Source organism: Falco naumanni, chromosome Z, assembly GCF_017639655.2.
Source record: "Falco naumanni isolate bFalNau1 chromosome Z, bFalNau1.pat, whole genome shotgun sequence".
In the NCBI taxonomy this organism is placed as follows: domain Eukaryota; kingdom Metazoa; phylum Chordata; class Aves; order Falconiformes; family Falconidae; genus Falco; species Falco naumanni.
In genome coordinates this window covers 66,965,208-66,984,765 of record NC_054080.1, presented here as the reverse complement: position 1 = coordinate 66,984,765, position 19,558 = coordinate 66,965,208, and the positions used below count along the sequence as shown (strand labels likewise).

Below are 19,558 nucleotides of genomic sequence, written 5' to 3'. Positions count from 1 at the left end.
ATAGGTGAAACTCTTCTATTACACATTTTTCTTAGCAGCAGCTGGTTTGTCAATTTATATCCACATATGCACATGCATACATGTGTAAGTGTGGGGACATGTGCAGACACAGTACACTATGGGCCTCAGCATATGCTACTTCTGGCTTTCAGGCCTCTCACAGATAAGAGATGGAATGGGATGGGAAGGGGCTGTCAGTGGGAAGAAATAAACAGAACCAGTGCATCTTCATACAGAAGTACAGGCTTTATTTTTTCCACTGTTCACGGAATAACTTACCTACTTTAGACGCTGTCCTGCCATTAGACTACAAGGTTCTTGGGGGCAGGAAATATTTTCAAGTCTCCAAAAAATACTATTACTTCATTTGCATTAAGTCTAATGTAATTTCCTACTTCTTTACAATAAAGCTGGTCATTGAGCAACTGTTGTCAAGGTTTTGTTGTACCAGAAGTGTAACTTCATATAAACACCTGAATTTAGCAAATAGCTGATAAAATATTCAGTTGTGAGGAGGAAGAAAGTGGCAGGAGAAAAAAAAAGATGCAATTCACACAGGAAGTTCAGCAGTCAGTTACAGAATTGACTGTTACATTTTAAGTTACTACGGGGGATATGTGAGGCCTGTACCAAGTTTCAAAGCATTAGAGTCTGCTTAGAACAGTAAACCAAAGCAGACTTTGAAGTGTTAATACATATATTACTGCTTGAAGTGATCACATTTAAATCAACAACACTGTACTTATAAATAGATTTTTTTTTTTTAAACTCTGTTTCACCATGAAGAGATCTGTTCATCATGTTCAGCCTTAACTTTTTTTTCTTCAGCACTCAGTTGATTCATTTTTATGGACTTTAGGATCATTAGATACTAACAACTCTTAAGATGAACAAGAAGTTCAGATATATTTTACACTAACATATGTTATTTAATATTAGATGCGTAACTGTACCTTTACACAAACTATCAGCTAGATTCACTATTTCACTTACCTTCTCCTGGTATAGGAGCCATCCATATGTCTGTAAGTCTCGATTTACAGAGGAGGGATGCACTTGCGCTTTACCCTGAGCAGTTTCCACCATGCAAGCCAGCTTCTCCGTAACATCCACAGACTTTGTGTATATTATTTTTCCTACGTTGTCATACAGCCCTGCAGTCAACACAGCTTTAAGAAGAGCTATTTCATGGAGAGAAAGGGGTTGTGTGGCTCCACTTCCATCGCATCCACATTGTGTTGTAGGTGCTGTGAACCCTGCTGCTCTGACTACCCGTATGAGTTCTTGCTTCACATCCTGAAATTAGTAAGGTATTAGTAAAACTCTGAATTTAAGAAGGTACATACTCTACTCCATCAGCAGACAATTCTCCTTTCCAAAGGAGAGCCTCTTATTATAAAACACACTTACTTTCTGCAAGGACTCTGGAATCCTGGCTGTTTCTATGAGAACAGTATTATCTGGAATGTAGGATTAGATATATGGTACTATATATGCACTGCAAATACTCTCACACCTGTCGTTAAAATAAAGACAGATTTGCACCAAAGATCCACTTTTGTGTAGAAGAGCTCAGGCACCCAAACTCAAATAGGAAAGACCAATTAAAAATTTTTCTCACCAAAAACACATGGCCGTTTACACAAGTTTGTGGCTCATCTTTCAAACTAACTGTTAACCTATCTGTTCTTCGACATAAAGAGTAACACAAGCGAAGTACTCTAATTCGTAAGTTTTGATTCTCTGGTGGAAGTAACAACCAGTTTCTTCAATGGCACTGACTGCGAAGATGTGTACTAACAAACTGTGCATATCAAAACTCAAATGCAGACAGAGCTACTTTGATTAAGGGTGTGCATTTTATCAGTCCCTAGCACTCCATTTGTTTTTGTCTAAACAGTAACTGTGATACATCACCTCTTCAAAAGGGCATGACATTTTCAGAGGGAAATTTTAACAAATAACTTTTGAGTGCAGAGCATAATTATTTGGTTTACCTCTACAGTTAACAGTGAAGTCCTATTAAGGAAATTTCTTCTGCAGTAAGTCATTTCAGCACGATACCCTCCTTCTTGTCGAGCCCTTTTCCACCTAAGGAAAAAGCCCTGTCTTATTACAGCAAAAAGAACCACATCAAGAGTATAAAAACGTAAGAGTGGTTGTAAGTTAAAAGGCAATACTGTGTTTTGATCAGCATTCTCCACTCAAAACTAGAAATCAGTGGTATTAATGAAGATGAATGTTGCTGGAGCACCCTGGAAAACATGCCTGTAACAAAGCTGATAGATACTAATAAAAATATATGGTAATTTTCTCTCAAACATTACCTGTCTGTCTGAACAGCTGAAAAAATTCAGGTGTTGTTTTTGAGATTTAGTGGCAATATTCTAAAAAGGGTATGTCATTTTATAATATATAGAATTGTACTTCCTCAAATACAAAATGTTCAGGTCAGCATATCACAAACACCAAAAAAATACTAGGATAAACAGACACAGTACACCTCTGTACACATACAAGCATGGTTAAAAGGAGATGCAGAGTAAGTAAGCAAGCTACCTTTTTGTGTTAACAGTATTTGGCACTTAATATTCTGAAGAGAAAAACTTCCAAGTGCAAACGATTCAAGAGGAGATAAGAATTCTTTACAGAACTGCATTACTTAAGTGTTACCTGCATCTAGCTATATAAGCACAGGAGAATTATTACCCCAGATAAGCATTGTAGATTGTTATATGGTCTGAAACTGCCACTGCTAGAGATGATTTTGCAAGATCTGCTTCATCTTTTCGACCAATTGGTGTAGTAAATGGGGATTTTTCTGTCATAACAGCAGCCAGAGTTGCCTGCAATTAGTAAAGTACACATCACTTTGAGAGTGTTTTATTATAAGCTTACAGGTTTATCATACAAATGGCTTTATATTTTCTTTTCAGTAATATTTAATGATACTTTATCTTCTACTAAGTCAAGGACAACTGTAAGAATTTCCTTACACATATTAAAGATATTGCTTATATAGTGCCTAAAAATTAAATCTAATACGGGTTGTTTTTTTAATCTCAAAACTCACATGAAATGGTTTGCCAAATGAGAGAGCAATACCCAATATGATACAGTGAAGGTCAGATTAAACAACTACTTTAGATTATAACAGGAGATACTAAGAGAACTTGAAATGTAAAATTATTTGTTTTCAGCAACTACCATACCCATGCTTCCTCCTAATTTGCAGTAAATTAAATGGATTAAGTTAAAAGTGGAAAGTGTGCCACAGTCTTCATATAATAAGTTATAACATCGATTATTTGCAGTAACTTTACGTCAGCATGTTCTTGGCCCATGAACTGTGGGGTAATCCATACTGGTGTAACGCACATTAACAGGGCTTTTTCTGTAAGTGTCATACTCCTTAGGATCATAACAGACAAAACTGGACACCACATCTGACTATCTTGTGAACAGTACCTAAGAGTTTAGAATCACAGCGTCATTTTAGGTTGGAAAAGACCTTTAATATTGAGTTCAACTGTAAAGAACACTTAAGATTGCTCCCCTCCATGATGTCTACATGCCTTCACCTTAAAATTAACATTTTAACTTCTTGCATTTTCCTTTCAAAATACCACATCGCAGAAGTCAGATTAATTGTAAAGAGTTAACCATTTCTGTGTTTTTAAATTTATACAGAGGTTTTTGTTGGTTTGGTTTTTTGTTTGGTTTTTTTACTCACCACAGGATCCAAGCAGCCAAATATAGCACCAAATATGAGCATTTTGCCAATCTTTACATTGACAGGAAGGGCTGCGAGGTGCTGGCCCAATGGAGTCAGCTTGGGCTCATTTAACAGACAAGCCCCAATCTTCCTCAACAGGTTCATTGCATTACCAATTACTTGCTGCTGTGGTGGGTCTAATGCTTTGGAAAGAAAATCTTCAGGAGAGCCAAGATTGCATTTCTGTGGAGTAAATGGGCATATCATTCAATATAAAAATTTATTGTAACAAATTTTATAGTAGCTACAAAAGAAATTGGAAAACTTCTTGCAATCAAAAGCCCACATTCCATCCCCTGTAAACCAGGCTCTTGGTTCCCAGAATGCAGATGCATTCCCACATTAGGTTAGCAGAATTTCATTGTTTGCAAGGGCTTCATATGGCACAACCACTGATCAGTGAAGCACGTTACCAATGGTCACAGATGAGCAGGAGACTCTCGGATCTGTTGAGATCAACTCAACCTGTCATATTTCCATGCATATCCTGCTCACTCAGGGTGGGGAGAGAGGGAATGGAATTGCTTCCTTAAGCAGAAATCGGTTTGAAGGCTATTTAACTAAGTTTGAATTGTTACTCTGAGGTAAACTGGAATAAGTATAGTATGCTACTCCTACTCAGCAGTATGCTCTGGATTTTCCAACACACAGGTTCTGGGTTACCTGGTGGGAGAAGCCCCACTGACTACACTGGATCAGGGCTGTCCTAACAAACTTTTTTAGCTAACAAGGTCAGTACTTTCAAAACCACACAATACTATGAAAATGTAATTCCTCCAAAGGCACGTGTAATATCTTTAGCTAACAAGGTCAGTAATTCTAAAACCAAACCCATACCATAATATGAAGGCATAATTCTTCCAAAGGCACACGCAGTATTTCTGGAACAGAATATTCCATGAAACTTTCAAACCTGCAAATCATAAAAAGGACAGAAACACAGATATTCAATTTAATCTTTGAATTCAACTTATAAACTCAGGTTTCACATGCTTGTTCTTCATAGATGTTCTTTTGAGGGGCAAGACAGGGAAGTGGCATGTGTTTTAATGCACGAGTAAACTGCTCATCCTTTGATTTAAGGTGTGTGGTGGTAGCTTGGAAAGCAAGGTTTTAGTGAAAGAGAGGGACAGGGCAGTAAGACCACAATTTTCAAAACAAATTAAAATGCAAAGCTCTTAAACTGAGGGTCTTGCATGTGGTTGAAATGCACACCCCATTCATTACTTCAAAATACTTTCACCTTAACTGTTTCTCAGCTGAAAGCTGCTTAAGACAAGCAGGAAAAAGTATGCAACTAATGCTGCAGCACTGCATAATTTGCTATTTCCTCCCATCTATTATCCAGAGATACCACATCAGAAACCTACAGATTTGTCTGATAAAATCTTCAAAGTTCAGGAGGTAAGGTCTCTGTATATTTGACGCAGTGGTAGATGCTGTTAAAAAACAATCTATAATTCCTTGGTGCTGCACTTCCCCTTTAATTATGAATTTTTTTTTTCAAAATATTATAGAGTTACTAAGAATAAAATTAACTTTAAGGTCATGAAACAAGAGTATTATAACACTTTATTCATATGATATTCAAACTCTGGGTGGTTAGTTGTTTTTTTGGTTTGTTTTTTTTTTTTTTTCTTTCCAGTTTGCAATTGTTAAAGTGACTTTCAACATGACTTCCTGTTTTTATGCAGAAAAAAAGATGTAAGATGTTAATGTGACTTACAGATCTTGCCGAGTTTACAATACCTGTCTCTTGTGTACATTCGGAAGCAGAATCCATCCCTAACACGCCCAGCTCTTCCTTGTCGTTGCAGAGCACTAGCTTTACTAACAAAGGTCTCCTCCAGGGAACTCATCTGACTACTTTCGTGATACCTAAAAAATGGTAAAGCAATTTCCTTCAGATTTCAGAATTAAAATTTTGATGTTAACTTAAAATACCAGCATATTGATAAAATATCTAAATAGTATTTATCTGAAAATATTAAAAATTAAGTATGTTTTGAAAACTAAGTATACCTGGGGGAAACTGTACATCATAGAACCTTGGATACAACTCACTAATGAAAGTGTAAGAATTAGAAAATCAAAGATCTATTGTATTATTTCACCTCCCTGGCAATTCAGAGTTGTTCTTTCTAACACATCCTATAGGGCTTTCCACATTTAAGATGGACAAAAAATAACTTCTAAAAACTGAGAGGATCTACTTTTTTTTTTTAACTAGTACTTAATCATAATTCTCTGTATCTGTGAACAATTCCCCTTGTTCTCCACATCATTTGGCAATCCAAAGACTCATCCCAAACTTGAACCTAAACTGAGAGCTGTTCAATGAGCTCAGCACATTTTTTTCATCCAGAACTGTAGTTTGAGGACACTACAACATTCTTGCAGTACTAACCGCCGAGTATTTACAGTAATCACAGGGCAACTGATTAAAAAAATAAGATTTAAACTCACCTATTTTCTTTTGTTCTCCCAGTATCAATTACAAACACCACATCTGGTATTGTAATACCCGTCTCTGCTATATTGGTTGCCAAAACGATCTGAAAAGTAGTAACATAATATAAATAAAAGAATTATGGAAAGTCTAACAGTTTTCATCCTTTTAATCAATATTGTAGACTAACTCTGGTTCAAGTTTTTAACCCAGAAATGTTTCCTTAAATAATCTGACAAAGTATGACAAACTACATGACTTGGAAAATAGTTTGGTCTTCCCCAACTACCGAGCACACAAAAGTTAAGTAAGAATTTCACATTCACTTTGTTCTATAATCCATCAAAGTTAGTAGCTAGTACCTGCCAAAATTGGTCAAGTTTTTGATTAGTTTGACAGTAAGTTAAATACTGTTTTCCCAGGTAAGAGCTATAGTTACTGGTTAATAATAATTAAAATACAAGAAAGCCAATAGTTAAAGAAGCTCTTGGAAAAATACTATCTTTAAAAATTTGTCTGATTACTGTCAAAGTTTCCACAGCATGCTAGCTTCTATCTGTTACAGAGCACCAGAATAGAAGAATTGTTTCTCTGCAGTGAGAAAATTCCAGGAATATCTGGTTCATGTGTAATTCTGTATGATTTAATTTTAAAACAATTCAGAGTCACATCCACAGAAAGTTTCTTCTTTTAATGAACTCTGCCTTTCTAAATACATCATACCTTTCTAATACCAATAGGAGGTATTGTGAATGCAGCTGCTTGGTCTTGAGTTGAAAGAACAGAATGCAAAGCTATCAACCTGTGCCTAGAACAAGAAGCGACACTAATCAATACACACTTATCAAAATAAGATACTGTAAAAGCAATGAGACCAAAACAATGATAACAGTTTGGAGAAAGCAACCAGAATGTACACTGGAAAGAGTGAAAACTTTGTACGATTAGGCACAAAAAGTCTGCTTTGGTGTTTTATTACAGTATCAAGAAAAGATAACATCATTAGTTTATAGGGCTGTTCCTCTATTTGGTAATAATGCAGGAAAAATACTGCTACTGCACAACTCTAGGTTAATTTACATCAATAGCATAGCAAAAAAGGGAACCAAGTGTCCATGAATCCGACTTGTTTTCGTTGTGCTTTTAAGACAAAGACCATTACTGAAACTGCACAGAACCATAAACACATGCAACTCTCAGCCCAACTAAGAGGCCTTCAGAGATGAGACAGTCACAGAGATTTTACTTCCCTTCTCTTCTAGGCCTTGACATCTTAGTCCACCTATGAATCTTTAGAATTTGACTGCAAATGTTGTTCTTAGGCCATCATGTTGCTAATTGTCGCTACAACACTATGCCATTTTTCTTGGTAGATTACTGTCTCTGGATCTCTCAGGAAGTAGTCACTTCCATGTAAATAGTAAGGCACAGAAAGCTGTATCCCAGATATAGCAGCTTCCATACTTTAAGAAGTAGACAAGAAGTGCTTTGTCATTAAATTTGTTGATAAATAAAACCAAAAGAAGAAAAAAAAGTTATTACTGTACCATTCCCAAGCACCTGTTGTTCTCGCTTGTATCCTTTTTAGATAATAGAACTACATGAGCACAAAGCTCAGAGGTATAACTCAATTTCCCTTTTCAAGAATAGCAGACCTTTAAACCCAACATACACGTTCATTAAACTATCACAGAAGGTATCTGCACTACCTGTCACGCAAGTTAAATCTTCTATCAGTTGAAATGAGATCATACAGCTGTTGGATATGGGCAAGGCCTGGTAAAAAGATCAGCACAGCACCCTCAACGTTCTTGAACTGAGGACTTCTATCTGGAAAGTTACAGTACAGGCACATATTAAGACATACGCATTTGCAAACAGCTTCACTTGAAAACAGGAACTAATTCTGGCCCCTGCAGCAAGTGCTTTGTAGGATGTTTCACATAAGAATGAAATCAAGTACTCCAGTAGAGGCACTGGAAAGTAAGTCCAAAGGACAGCTCCAAGTATATAAACAAGTATATAAAGTACTTGAGAAGTAGACTGTACCTAAGTATGCAAGCAACTCCAAAATAAGTTCAAGGTTGATCTTGTAAGGGTTCATGTAGACAATAGCCTGCTGCGTACGACTGCTATAGTTTCCATAGTAAGGAGCCAAATTCTTACTAGATCCAGACTGGACTGGGACATATTCCTAAACAAACAAACAAACAAACGAAAAAAAAGCGCCAACACAAAAAGAGTAGGGAAAAAAATAAATAATTCTCAGTGTTTTAAAAGAAGTTAACACAGCAAAAAGTCAATATGTCATTCACTTCATTTAGGCTTCTTAAAACAGAGTTTGAGATAGGAGACATTTAATTAACTTCCCACCAAAATCGCTGTGAGATCAAATCACAGCCACCTACATAACCTGTGTATAGGCGCCTGTTACTATTAAACAAAATCTAAGACTGAAAAGGAAAGAATAAAAATTAGAAGTCTGTGCAAACAGTACCATACAGTCTGTTTTACAAATGAAAACAGTTCCCAGGTCCACATCGGACACCCAACTAGCATCAATTCAAAATGGGGTAAAAGGGTGGCTACTCTTCTTTCAAAACTATGTTGGGGTATAAGAAACCAGTCTCCACTTTCTCCTCTCCCTCACCTCAACCTTCTAGAATGATGATTGCAATGAAAGTTGAGTGATTTAGGTGGCAACTCCTGCAGTGTTTCAGAATGGGAAGAAAGAAGGAGGAAGGGACAGTTAGCAGAACATACAGACACGTAAATTGTTTATAAATGCCCTACAGGTAAATACTTAGCATAAGGCTTCTATATTAAGCAGCACTACTGTAAATTATTTCATTGTTAATCAATGCACTACAAAGAAGCTTGCCACCACATATCCTTCTGTACTGAAGGCTCAACAGAAACAAACCACAAAGATGGAGGAGCCCTCAGGAGAGAGCTTAGGCTTCAACTAAAGGATGCTGTTGTGATGTATGGGGTAACTACCACTCTAGGGTTAAAAAAAATCTAACGAAATCAGCAGAGCACGTGACATCATATTGTTAAAAATATGCATCAGCATTGGTCACACAAAGCTAAATGGTCCTTCAAGATACTTTGAGAGAACAAGTCAGAGTGGACAGGTATCTCCAAGACATATACAGTTTAGATGAACAGTCCAAGTTGGCTAAAACCAGTTGGCATTCACATACTGTTCTCTTCAAGAATTCTGATCCAGAAGCACATACAGCTGTCACTGCAGAGTACCTACAGGATTAACCACAGCTGTTAAACTAAAAAGCTCTACATAATCTCATGTCAATCATCTCATTTGGCATGGCAAGTTGGAGGATCTTCAGAGTTTTTTAGCTAAGAAGGGTATGACCTTGCCTCTTCTGCTGTTAGGTTCACTACCTAGGAGAATTCTTTCCCTTGCTGCTGCTCAAAGATCTAGAGCTAGAAATCTGTACAAGACAACAACAAGTACAGCAAAATCCAGACAGCTATAAAAGAGTTGCAGAGAAAGGTATGGGTGCAGTGTTAATAACTATTTGTTTTCCACTGTTGGAGGCCATCGTGTCTGTCTTACCATCTGACAGACTACTGGATACTATATAATCCAATCATATTTAATAAAAGGAACTAAAGTGGTAATTTAAAAAGAAAAATAAAATCAAGATTTCCAAGACAAAACTAGAAATGCCTATTTTACCTGATACTTCATAGTGCCTCCTCCTTTGCTAGTAACATTTACTGTTACTTCCTCCTCCTCCTCCAAGAACTTTTGACAATATTCTGAGTCTTTCTCCAGAACGTAGCCAGTTGCTTCAATTACATCTTCAACATGGAAAATCTTTAGTGAAAATTTACAGAAGAAATACAGGCATGTCAAAATTTCATCAGCACCTTTCTTGTTTTTTAAAGCTTTCACACAAAGCTGGACAGTGCACGCCCTTCTCTTTTAATGCTGTAACAGATCTTGCAAATTTCAACTTAGTCTTTCTTACAATTTCTTAAAACCTACACCTAGAGCTGCTATGAGTTTGTTAATGGGCCTCTCTCTCCACTTGATCACTAACATTATCTTTACCATAGCTTACACTAACATGCATGAGAAACACATATAAAAGTGTAATGACAAAGTTGCAGCAGGGGTGGAGGGGACTTAAATGCTTTCCTTTCTACTAGGTTGAATATATAAAAATGAAACTATCACTGACAGATTGATAACCAAATATATATCCATCAAAAAAACCAGCATGACGCTGTACTTCAAAGCACTGAAGCTATTCTATATTTTCAAAAAGGAGAAGGGTTACAAGTCCTTGAAATGCATTTAAGATATGTATTTTTGATAAGAAAAAGAGTGATAAGAGGTGTATTTCCTAGAGACGCTAACCAGGCAAACAGTGTATATATGCATGTAAGTGTTTTGCATAATCAAAGGAACATTTGCCTACCTCAACAGGGTAACTCCTCCCCGAGATCCTTAAAATGGGACAGTGAGAGAAATAGCTGGAAAACTTCTCACTGTCTACAGTAGCACTCATTAAAATCAGATGCAAGTCTGAACGCTTATGCAAGATCTCCTTCAGAATAACTAGCAAGAAATCAGATTGGACACTTCTCTCATGTACCTAGAAATAAAAAAAATCTATAGTAAGGCTTTAGTACAAGTCAAAGCCCAGAAAAAACTGTAATTTCTGCAAAATAGTCAGAGCTGATAACCTCATCTACAATAACATGAGATATACTTGAAAGATGACCATCTTCCTGAAGTTTCCGAAGCAGGACACCTGTTGTACAGTAGAGCAGTCTGGTGGCTTCTCCTGTTCTTGATTCCATACGAATTTGATATCCACATAGAGAATTCTTTAAAAGAGATATTAAAAATACAGGAATAACATAAAATAGTATATAAGCTAGAGATATTAAAAACTAAGCAAAATTTAATCACTGTTGGATTTGGTCACTGCACAAGTCCCTAATTAAATAGTATGGTGAATGACTACCACACTTTTTTCATACATGTACTTTCCTTTGTTAAGAAAGGAAAGATACACCAAAATCTATAAAGCTTCTCTAGAACTCTATTCTTCACAGTCCTCAAACAAAAGTATTTTTGCAGACTGACGACCATAAAACATACAGGTCCTTGGTTTTCTTCAAATAAAGTAACATGTTGGAAGGGGCCTCTCAAAGCAGGGCCTCACTCAAGATCAGACCAGGTTGCCTTATATCAGATGAGTTTTCTCCATCCCTGACAGGGATTCCAGAGTGTCTGGCCAGTCTGCTCCAATATTTGACCACCCCCATTATGAAACTCTTGCTCTTAACCACTCTGAAGATTTTAGACATTGTACATAGATATCCAGAGGTTCATTGGTGACAATTAAGAAACAGCTAGCATAGCAAGTAGCCTTTTTCAAGGGAAAGTAACATCTAAGTATTTGGTTGTGTAAGAAATGATGCTTTCACTTTGTACCAACAATCAATCCCCCTGTATCTGATCAAGAGTAGAAGAAGGAATTCGGGCACATCTTACTTTTCCTCCTGGTCCGGATTCACAGCCTAGCTCTTCACAAACCCTGGTTGCCAGACTCACTGCCGAGATTCTTCGGGGTTGTGTACAAACAATGTTACATTTATTTGATCCTTCATTTAGCAACAAGTCTTCTAACAGGAAATGGGGCACCTGGGTACTCTTCCCGCTGCCTGTTTCACCGGCCACAACAACTACTCTATGTTTTTTAAGAGTTTCTACAATTGAGTATCTGTGCTTAAACACAGGTAACTCCTGTCTCTCTTTCAGAAGCCTCTGGTATCTGGAGGAACTTTGCAGCTTTTTGAACAAAACCCTTGAAGGTTCCAAATTATCTGTGCCTGAGGTCTCAAGGGAGAGACTGCTGAAGTCCTCATCAGAAACTAAGTCTTCCCAGGAATCCTCAGGACCCTCAGATACTTTTGGCTGGTTTTCAGACTGCAGTTGCTGTTGTTGTTTGAGTTTGTTTAATAATCTAGCAATAAAGTTATCACGAGGTTTGTTCGTTTCTATCTTGTTTTCTTCTTCCTTTTTCTTTTCAATATCCCTCCATTCTAGCCAGACATCTCTGTAGGTAGGAGGCAGTAACTGATGAACTGACTTCAGGCAGAAAAAGCAGAAAAAAAAAAAAAAAATTACTTTATGTACTACTTAGTAGTATCACTGATTTTATTCATAAATGAATCTGAGTGGGAAGAAATGTAACAAAACATGAAATAGGGAGCTATTTCTATATACAGAAACTATGAAAACAGTAATATGTCAAAAATACATTGTCTTTATATACATTGTCAAAAAAGAATGTGTTGCATTCTTTACAACACTGCAAGAACAATTTTACTATCAGAAAGTTTCCTCCCAGTGTGCTGCAACACATAGGCATAATTACAGATAAAAGCAAATGAACATATAATAGAAGCTAACAATTTAATGGGAAACAAATTCTAAACACAGTTTAATGAAGTAACTACAGATACAATGAACAAGTGCAGAAACACATTCCAAGCTAAGAACAGTAATGTTGGTGAAAATCTTACTTGTCCTTTGGTTAAATGGTAGAGTGCCAAAGTAGCAGCTAGATGTTGTGCTTGCATACTATCTTCTGTTACAATTGTAGGACACATTGCCATTACATCATCTGACGATTTCATAATCCTGACCCTTAAAGAGAAATTCATATAGGCATTTCTCTTAATTTTTGTTACCTATATAACACCACATCTGTTTTGGTTTTTGTTTAAAACTTAAACAGTGAAACTCCAATAGAGAAAATAAGCTAAATAAACTTATAGCATTTTGTAAACAGAAACGGCAAACAAATTTTGACTGAATGGCAGAAAATCTCTAGCAGCAGATTCCAAAAGTGAATTTGTGGGTGGTTGTTTCTTCTTCCCAGTCTTGAGCTTTATCATTTTCTTCAAAGCAGAAGTAATTATACATATATAGATCACCATTAAGGTTAGTTGCTTTGGAAGAAGGACTAAATACTTGTTTGTGTATGTCTAACTACCTAGCATAGATTGAGATAACAGTTAGTGACCTACTGAGATGGAAACGGATGTTTAACAGATTATGTCAGTCAGACCAGCAGCCAAGTTTCTCATATTCTTAGGGGGACAGTATATTACTAGCTTTTAATTCACAAGACAACAGCTTCTTTTAATTGGTTCTTTCAATAAGCATAACTCATTTGTAATGCCATGTCTACTTTATTTATATTTAATATTCTAATTCATACCACTATCTTACAGACCCATTTTCTAGAATAAATTTAAAAGTCACAGATACTGCACTGTTTTGGTTACAAACTTACAGTAACTTTCATACAAATTTCTAACTTCCACTGTCTTTTAAACAATCCACAAAGGGTTTTCGGTATTCATATGCTTAAAACCTGTGATTTAATATATTACTTTGAATGCAATTACCCTAAGTTAATTGTCCAAATTTATCTCACAAGCTTGCTTCAGAACCTTTCTTTCAGCAGTACAGAATCAAAAATCAATCATGCACTAGAACCTTATTTTTGTGTCCAGTCTAAGCATTACTTTTCAGAGCTACACAGAATGAAATACGTCCCTACTGGAATAAAAAATACCAAACCAAAAACAAAACCCAAAACTGTTAAATGCACTATAGTCATAAAAATCTGGATCAACATGACAAGACAGAAGTAGTCAGCATTTTTATTTTTAAATGAACTAAAGGAAAATAAAAAGTTTCTAGGAAATACCTACCTACATTTCCAATATTTTCCAACTGGAACTTTTTCAAAAGCAGGATTTGGGCTTTTGGGAAAATTCTTCCTGCACCAGTCAATCAAAAATTGTTTTGGAGATTTACCAGTCCAGCTTCGAGCACTGTAATCAAAATTTCTTACATCTAGTGGTTCTTTCTTTTTCACTACAAGAGCAGAAAGACATTTTAAGTCTCCCCATATTTATTTTACATTCCTTGGATAGCAGAGAATGTTATTACCTTTTCTTCACAATGTATTTTTACTAAAGCACAGTATTTTCTGAAATGTTTTGCAGAAATACTTGTACTGATACATGACAGAATTTCCTGCTTTTCCCATAAACATATCTAGCAGGAAATTACAGTATTTTGTTTGCTGTCTTTGATAACCCAATGATTCAAGAACTTTCACTGGTTTGGTTATCAGTAACTGTTTGAAGGTTTACAATGAAAATAGTTTATAAAGAGATGAGAGGGTGACAATGGAAACAGTAACTAGCCCTACAATTAAAAATAATAAAAGTTTTAGACATGACAGTATGGCAAAAATAGTTTTCAACGTCACCTGCTAAAACAAATACAGATCCTTTAGAGACAACTTGGTTAGTGAAGTAGTCCCCCTGCCTCTCCCACAATCAGAGCTTGATGACTCAGCACTGCAGTGCAAGATAACCTAGAAAAACAAGAACTAATACTGGAAATTTGCGATACACTTCAAGCTTGTACTGTATTATTTCCAACACACCTTTCCCTTCCTTTGCAGCACCATCAGGTTTTTCAAGCAAGCTCAAATTCAAAGTGCTTTCTTGAGGCTGAGATGAAGGAGGTTTTTTCTTTTCTTTTTGTTGTTGGTTTGATATCTTTACAGCAGGATTAAATACCGGATGTTCTTCAAGTATTGCCATTTCTGTCATAGAGACAATACCACTTACACTTATCAACTGCTGAGCATTTATTCTTTAAAAAAAAGATCAATCATATTAACTCACACTGAGCACCCAAAACCAGAAACAGTGAAATGTTACTGACTTATTAGAATTTGATCCACATGTAAAGGGTAGATTCAGGAAAGCATGCAATTCACACAGTGGTGTAAAAAATTATTAAATCATTTCAATTTAACTAAGAGTTACTTGCCTAACAAATATGCAGGCCATGAAATAAAAACACAGATAATTTGCATAACTCTACCTTGCTGAATTCTTCTTATTTTCTCCTGCGCTACCTTCTGGCCTTGCTTGTCCTTGTCTTGCTTGGAGATGCTTGCTTGGTCTTTTGTTTCTGAAAGCTTGGCAGCCAGATGTACATACCTCTCATTCTATTTCAAACAGAATTATTAATTATAAGTGGAATATTGTATGCTTGTCAGTTGTAATGAAATTCATAATAAAGAAGTGGGTATTTTTTGTCCTCTACAACAAGCTTACACAAAGTAGGAACAACTCGTTTTTATGTAATTAATAGTCAAAACCTCTAGAATTTGACAGTCACTTTCTAATCTGAAATGCATTTCAAGAATTTTTGTTCCAGCACAATGCATTCAGTATATTGAACGCAATACAAAAAAAAAAGTGAGAGAAAAAACAACTTTGGAAATGAAAAGTTTTACTATATTACAACTTCAGTAGCCTACAAATGTAAAATTAAAAAGTAATATAAAAGTAGTATTCAACCCCCAATTTTTAAGAAAAGAGATCCATCACTTGCAGATGTACCAGACTTACTAGTTTTTGAAATACTTCCATGAAACATTATTTTGTCTTACTGGGTCAAACTTTTCTTCATCTGTCTCTTTTACAGATTCATTCTTCTCTTCATCACTCTGTTGCTCAGCATATCGTAAAATCCATTCCTTCACACTAGTTTCTTTCTCCTTCTCCACATCAGTCTCCTAGGAAGAGCAATGAAAATTAAAAGTAATTATAACAGTAAGTGAAAACAGCAATGCCTTTCTCTGTCAGCATTGAGGAACCGTTGCTTAAGATTATATATACATACATAAAACCTCCTAAGTCATATGACTTAAATAACACACGAAACCATGGAGCAAACTTCTCCAACTGGCGTAAACATCTCATGATACACTTACATAGATCTTAACACCTGAACAATTATAACTGCTGTAAGAAAAAAAAAAACAAATACAATTTGCAAGAAATCTGTCCAGTTTCTAGGTTTAAGATTCAATAACCACAGAAATCAAACCACTGTAAGTACACAGGCAAACTTAAATCCATCCAAGTACGTAAAAAATGCCATTTGTAAATAAACAGAACAAACCCCTTCCAGCAGAAAATTAAGCTATGCTTTAACACAAAAATGAATTATCAAGAGCCTTCTAGACTCCATGTGAAAAAAAAGTCACCTCCAAATGACCATTCTACTGAGGTTAAAATAACATGGGTGACAGTTATTAAGCACAGCATATTTTCAGAAGTTTTTCATATCAGTGTTGTAAGTCAATGCAAACTCTGTATTTTAGAAAACTTTTTTTCTCTCTCCCCCCCAGTAAATACAAATTAATTTCTCAGATCACCTTAGTTGCAGAGACATTTTCTTTCCTTTTGTTATCTGCTAAGCGAGGTGGAGGTTCACGTTGTGACACAGGAGAAGAAAATTTTGCTCTAGGTTTCTGTTGCTGTTCTTCAAACTGCTGGCTAAAACCTTCAGGCAAAGCATCTTCAAAATAAAAACCCCATGTCACAGAATAGGTCAATAACAATTACTGAAAGTCTTTTACAGTGTGTTGAGAGCCAACCAGAGGAACATATAAAGACAACATGCTTGAAATAAAATTAGGCTTCAGCATTTAGATAAGCCAGTATTTGCTTGGGACTTCCATAACACTCTATAAGTAGGAACAAGAGGTCTACAAAACTTTATACACTAAAAAAATACCCAAGAACCAGCCAGCAGCGCATCTAGGAGAGGAACACCATGATGACAACCAATCTTACTGAAACAATATATTTAATTACTCCTACAAAGCATTTCCATGCCAGAGTATGTCCTATTACTCTTTGGCAAAAAACAGTAAGTCAATTTTTCGCCACCATACTCACTGTCAGGAAGGTTTAAACAAAGCCAATCAAGTGCAGAGTGAAGATCACCACCATATAAAAGTGTATTTTTCATTGCTTCTTCAATGTGCTCAGTCTTAAAAGAAAATCTTTGTAAAGCCATGTATACATCCTATAAATAAAAAAAAGTCAGAAAATACTAGGTTTCAATCTAGCAAGGTAACATAGGCTTGTAAACTACTACTTCCCACATACCAGGTAACTGACATTAAATGGAGGTAAACAGCATATATTAATAGATCAGAAGGCTGAGTAGGAACTCCTGTTTTGCATACAGATCTTACAGTGTTTTTATTGTAAATATGTATGCATATGTATAAACAAATTACACCCCAGCCTTTATACAGAACATATTTATTTTCTAGTTAGAATGATAAACCCAAAATTTTCCGGCTTTATGGAACTAAAAACATAATATATTGTCCTGGTTTCAGCTGGGATAGAGTTAATTTTCTTCTTAGTACCTAGTAGAGTGCTGCGTTTTGGCTGTGATGTGAGAACAACAGATTGTTCTCCCATCATAGCCAAAAAATGTGTGTTCTCAAATGTGAGACACAGCCAGGACAGGTGACCCAAGCTAGGCAAAGAGGTATTCCATGCCATATGACGTCATGCTGAGTATATAAACTGGGGGAAGAAGGAGGAAAGGGGGGACATTTGGCATTATGGTGTTTTTCTTCCTGAGTAACCGTTCCACATGATGGATCCCAGCTTTCCTGGGAACAGCCAAACACCTGCCTGCCCACGGGAATTCCTTGCTTTGCTTTGCTTGCATGGGTGGCTTCTGCTTTACCCATTAAATTGTTCTTATCTCAACCCTTGAGTTTTACATTCCTTTCTGACCCTCTTTCCCATCCCTCTGGGTAAGGGGGAGTGAGCAATTGGCTGTGTGGGGCCTGGATGCTGGCTGGGGTTAAAACACAACATACATTCCTATTAAGTTCTATTCCTCTATCCTGTCTGAAGACTCCAATTTTAGTTACTGAATGCATAAAGATGCATCTTTCATAATAAGTATACTTGTAAATTCCACTGGATTAGTCATTAATGCAACGGCTGGAAAGCATACTACACTGGTTTGAACTGCACACAGACGAAATTTGTTCTAAATAAACAATGGTCAGAGAACAACACTTTAAACTCTACCTGTAGTTTTTTAGCAGTAAGTCTTCTGGAAATCATTCCTTTGTCATCATTTTGGGCTTTATGGTCATTGATTACATCAATAATCCTTTTCTCCAAATTACCATTTATCATTACCTGCACAGAGAAAATTAGTTGACACTAAGCAAAACATTACAAATTTTTGTGATATATCAATGCTTTTCACGGCTAAGGAAATAAGAATGCAGAAATATCTCTGCCATTCAAACCTCAGATTTTCCAGCTTTCTCTAAGTGCAGTAAACATTTCTTACAACAGGGACACTTTCTTCCTACTTCTGCAAGCTATATGTCTTTACTTGAAATGGAAGAATTCATTCCTTATTACAGAGAAGGCCCATTTACATCCTCAAGGAAATTTACTATGTCAAGAGAAATACTGCAAGGAAATAATAAAAAAAACTCTACTAGAAAGAACAAGGCCTTTCTCCTCTGCTTACAAGAGCTGGTATAGAATGATCTGATCATCAAGATACAATCTGTCATACTCTGTCCTCCCTATCCAGCTTAAAAAAAATCATTTTAGTAAACTAGTAATTCTAGTATTTTTAACACTTCTAAAACACTTACCAAACTTTGGTAGTTACTGCGTTTGTAAAAAAACCCCCTGTATTCTTCTTCTGACAGGAAGAAGAATCCATATGCACAGCAGAAGCCCAAACATAACTCTTAGTAGCCCTGCATGCAATACATTATTTAAAAAAATGCAGACAACCTTCTACCCTGTTAGGTTACAGCTATTTCTCAGAGTTCACTCAAAACCCAAAACGTAAGTTCAAGACACTCCACATCTAACACACAAATGTAGTTTACCCACAACATAACACTAAAGAAGAGCTATAAGAAATATTTACTATTAAATTATTACTAGGAAAACTGAAGTTGTTTTACCTAAAGAAGATACTCACCTTAAGAACAGATTTATCTAGATTTGCAGCAGCACTGGAATCTGTCGTTGAACTAAAACTGTAAGTTTTTGGACCTGCAAATTGCAAATAACCATCAATTACGTAAGCAGAACACCAAGAACATTTTTTACAGTAGCTAAAGCAGACATAACATAGTCCAGGCTAGTGCAAACAAATACTAATTTGCCAGAAATATGCAGGTACCTAACAACAATAAGGATAATCAACCGTACAGACAGGCCCTTCCTGATCAAGGAACAGTGAAGAAGTATGTGATTCTTAGCAGACAAACTAAAAATCCCAGGTAGCACAGTAAGAGGAAATGGGATTGACGGCTCAGTTTCTCTTAACACTGAACAAGGAGTGTCAAACAGGGAACTTAATGGCAGGTTCAAAACAAGGAAGACTG

At 36.2% G+C, this 19,558-nt stretch overlaps 1 protein-coding gene across 4 annotated transcripts in view; it reads right to left on the bottom strand.

Moving 5' to 3' along the window:
• The window catches only part of DHX29 (DExH-box helicase 29), a 29,662-nt gene that overhangs the window by 9,032 nt on the left and 1,072 nt on the right, over positions 1–19,558 (bottom strand). For 2 of the 4 annotated variants that reach the window (XM_040579307.1, XM_040579308.1), the window contains exons 2-24: positions 19,150–19,223; positions 18,225–18,338; positions 17,061–17,190; positions 16,535–16,677; positions 15,764–15,889; positions 15,190–15,316; positions 14,744–14,905; positions 13,998–14,163; positions 12,798–12,921; positions 11,764–12,360; positions 10,947–11,090; positions 10,679–10,855; positions 9,931–10,071; positions 8,274–8,418; positions 7,934–8,054; positions 6,948–7,032; positions 6,242–6,330; positions 5,525–5,653; positions 4,613–4,688; positions 3,734–3,958; positions 2,710–2,846; positions 1,998–2,091; positions 994–1,296 (exon numbers count right to left, since the gene is read on the bottom strand). In XM_040579307.1, coding sequence (XP_040435241.1) covers positions 994–1,296; positions 1,998–2,091; positions 2,710–2,846; positions 3,734–3,958; positions 4,613–4,688; positions 5,525–5,653; positions 6,242–6,330; positions 6,948–7,032; positions 7,934–8,054; positions 8,274–8,418; positions 9,931–10,071; positions 10,679–10,855; positions 10,947–11,090; positions 11,764–12,360; positions 12,798–12,921; positions 13,998–14,163; positions 14,744–14,905; positions 15,190–15,316; positions 15,764–15,889; positions 16,535–16,677; positions 17,061–17,190; positions 18,225–18,338; positions 19,150–19,223 — 3,629 coding nt within the window. Of the gene's footprint in view, positions 1–993; positions 1,297–1,997; positions 2,092–2,709; positions 2,847–3,733; positions 3,959–4,612; positions 4,689–5,524; positions 5,654–6,241; positions 6,331–6,947; positions 7,033–7,933; positions 8,055–8,273; positions 8,419–9,930; positions 10,072–10,678; positions 10,856–10,946; positions 11,091–11,763; positions 12,361–12,797; positions 12,922–13,997; positions 14,164–14,563; positions 14,650–14,743; positions 14,906–15,189; positions 15,317–15,763; positions 15,890–16,534; positions 16,678–17,060; positions 17,191–18,224; positions 18,339–19,149; positions 19,224–19,558 lie in introns of those variants that run through there. The other 2 variants (XM_040579310.1, XM_040579309.1) reach the window with 2 other exon arrangements.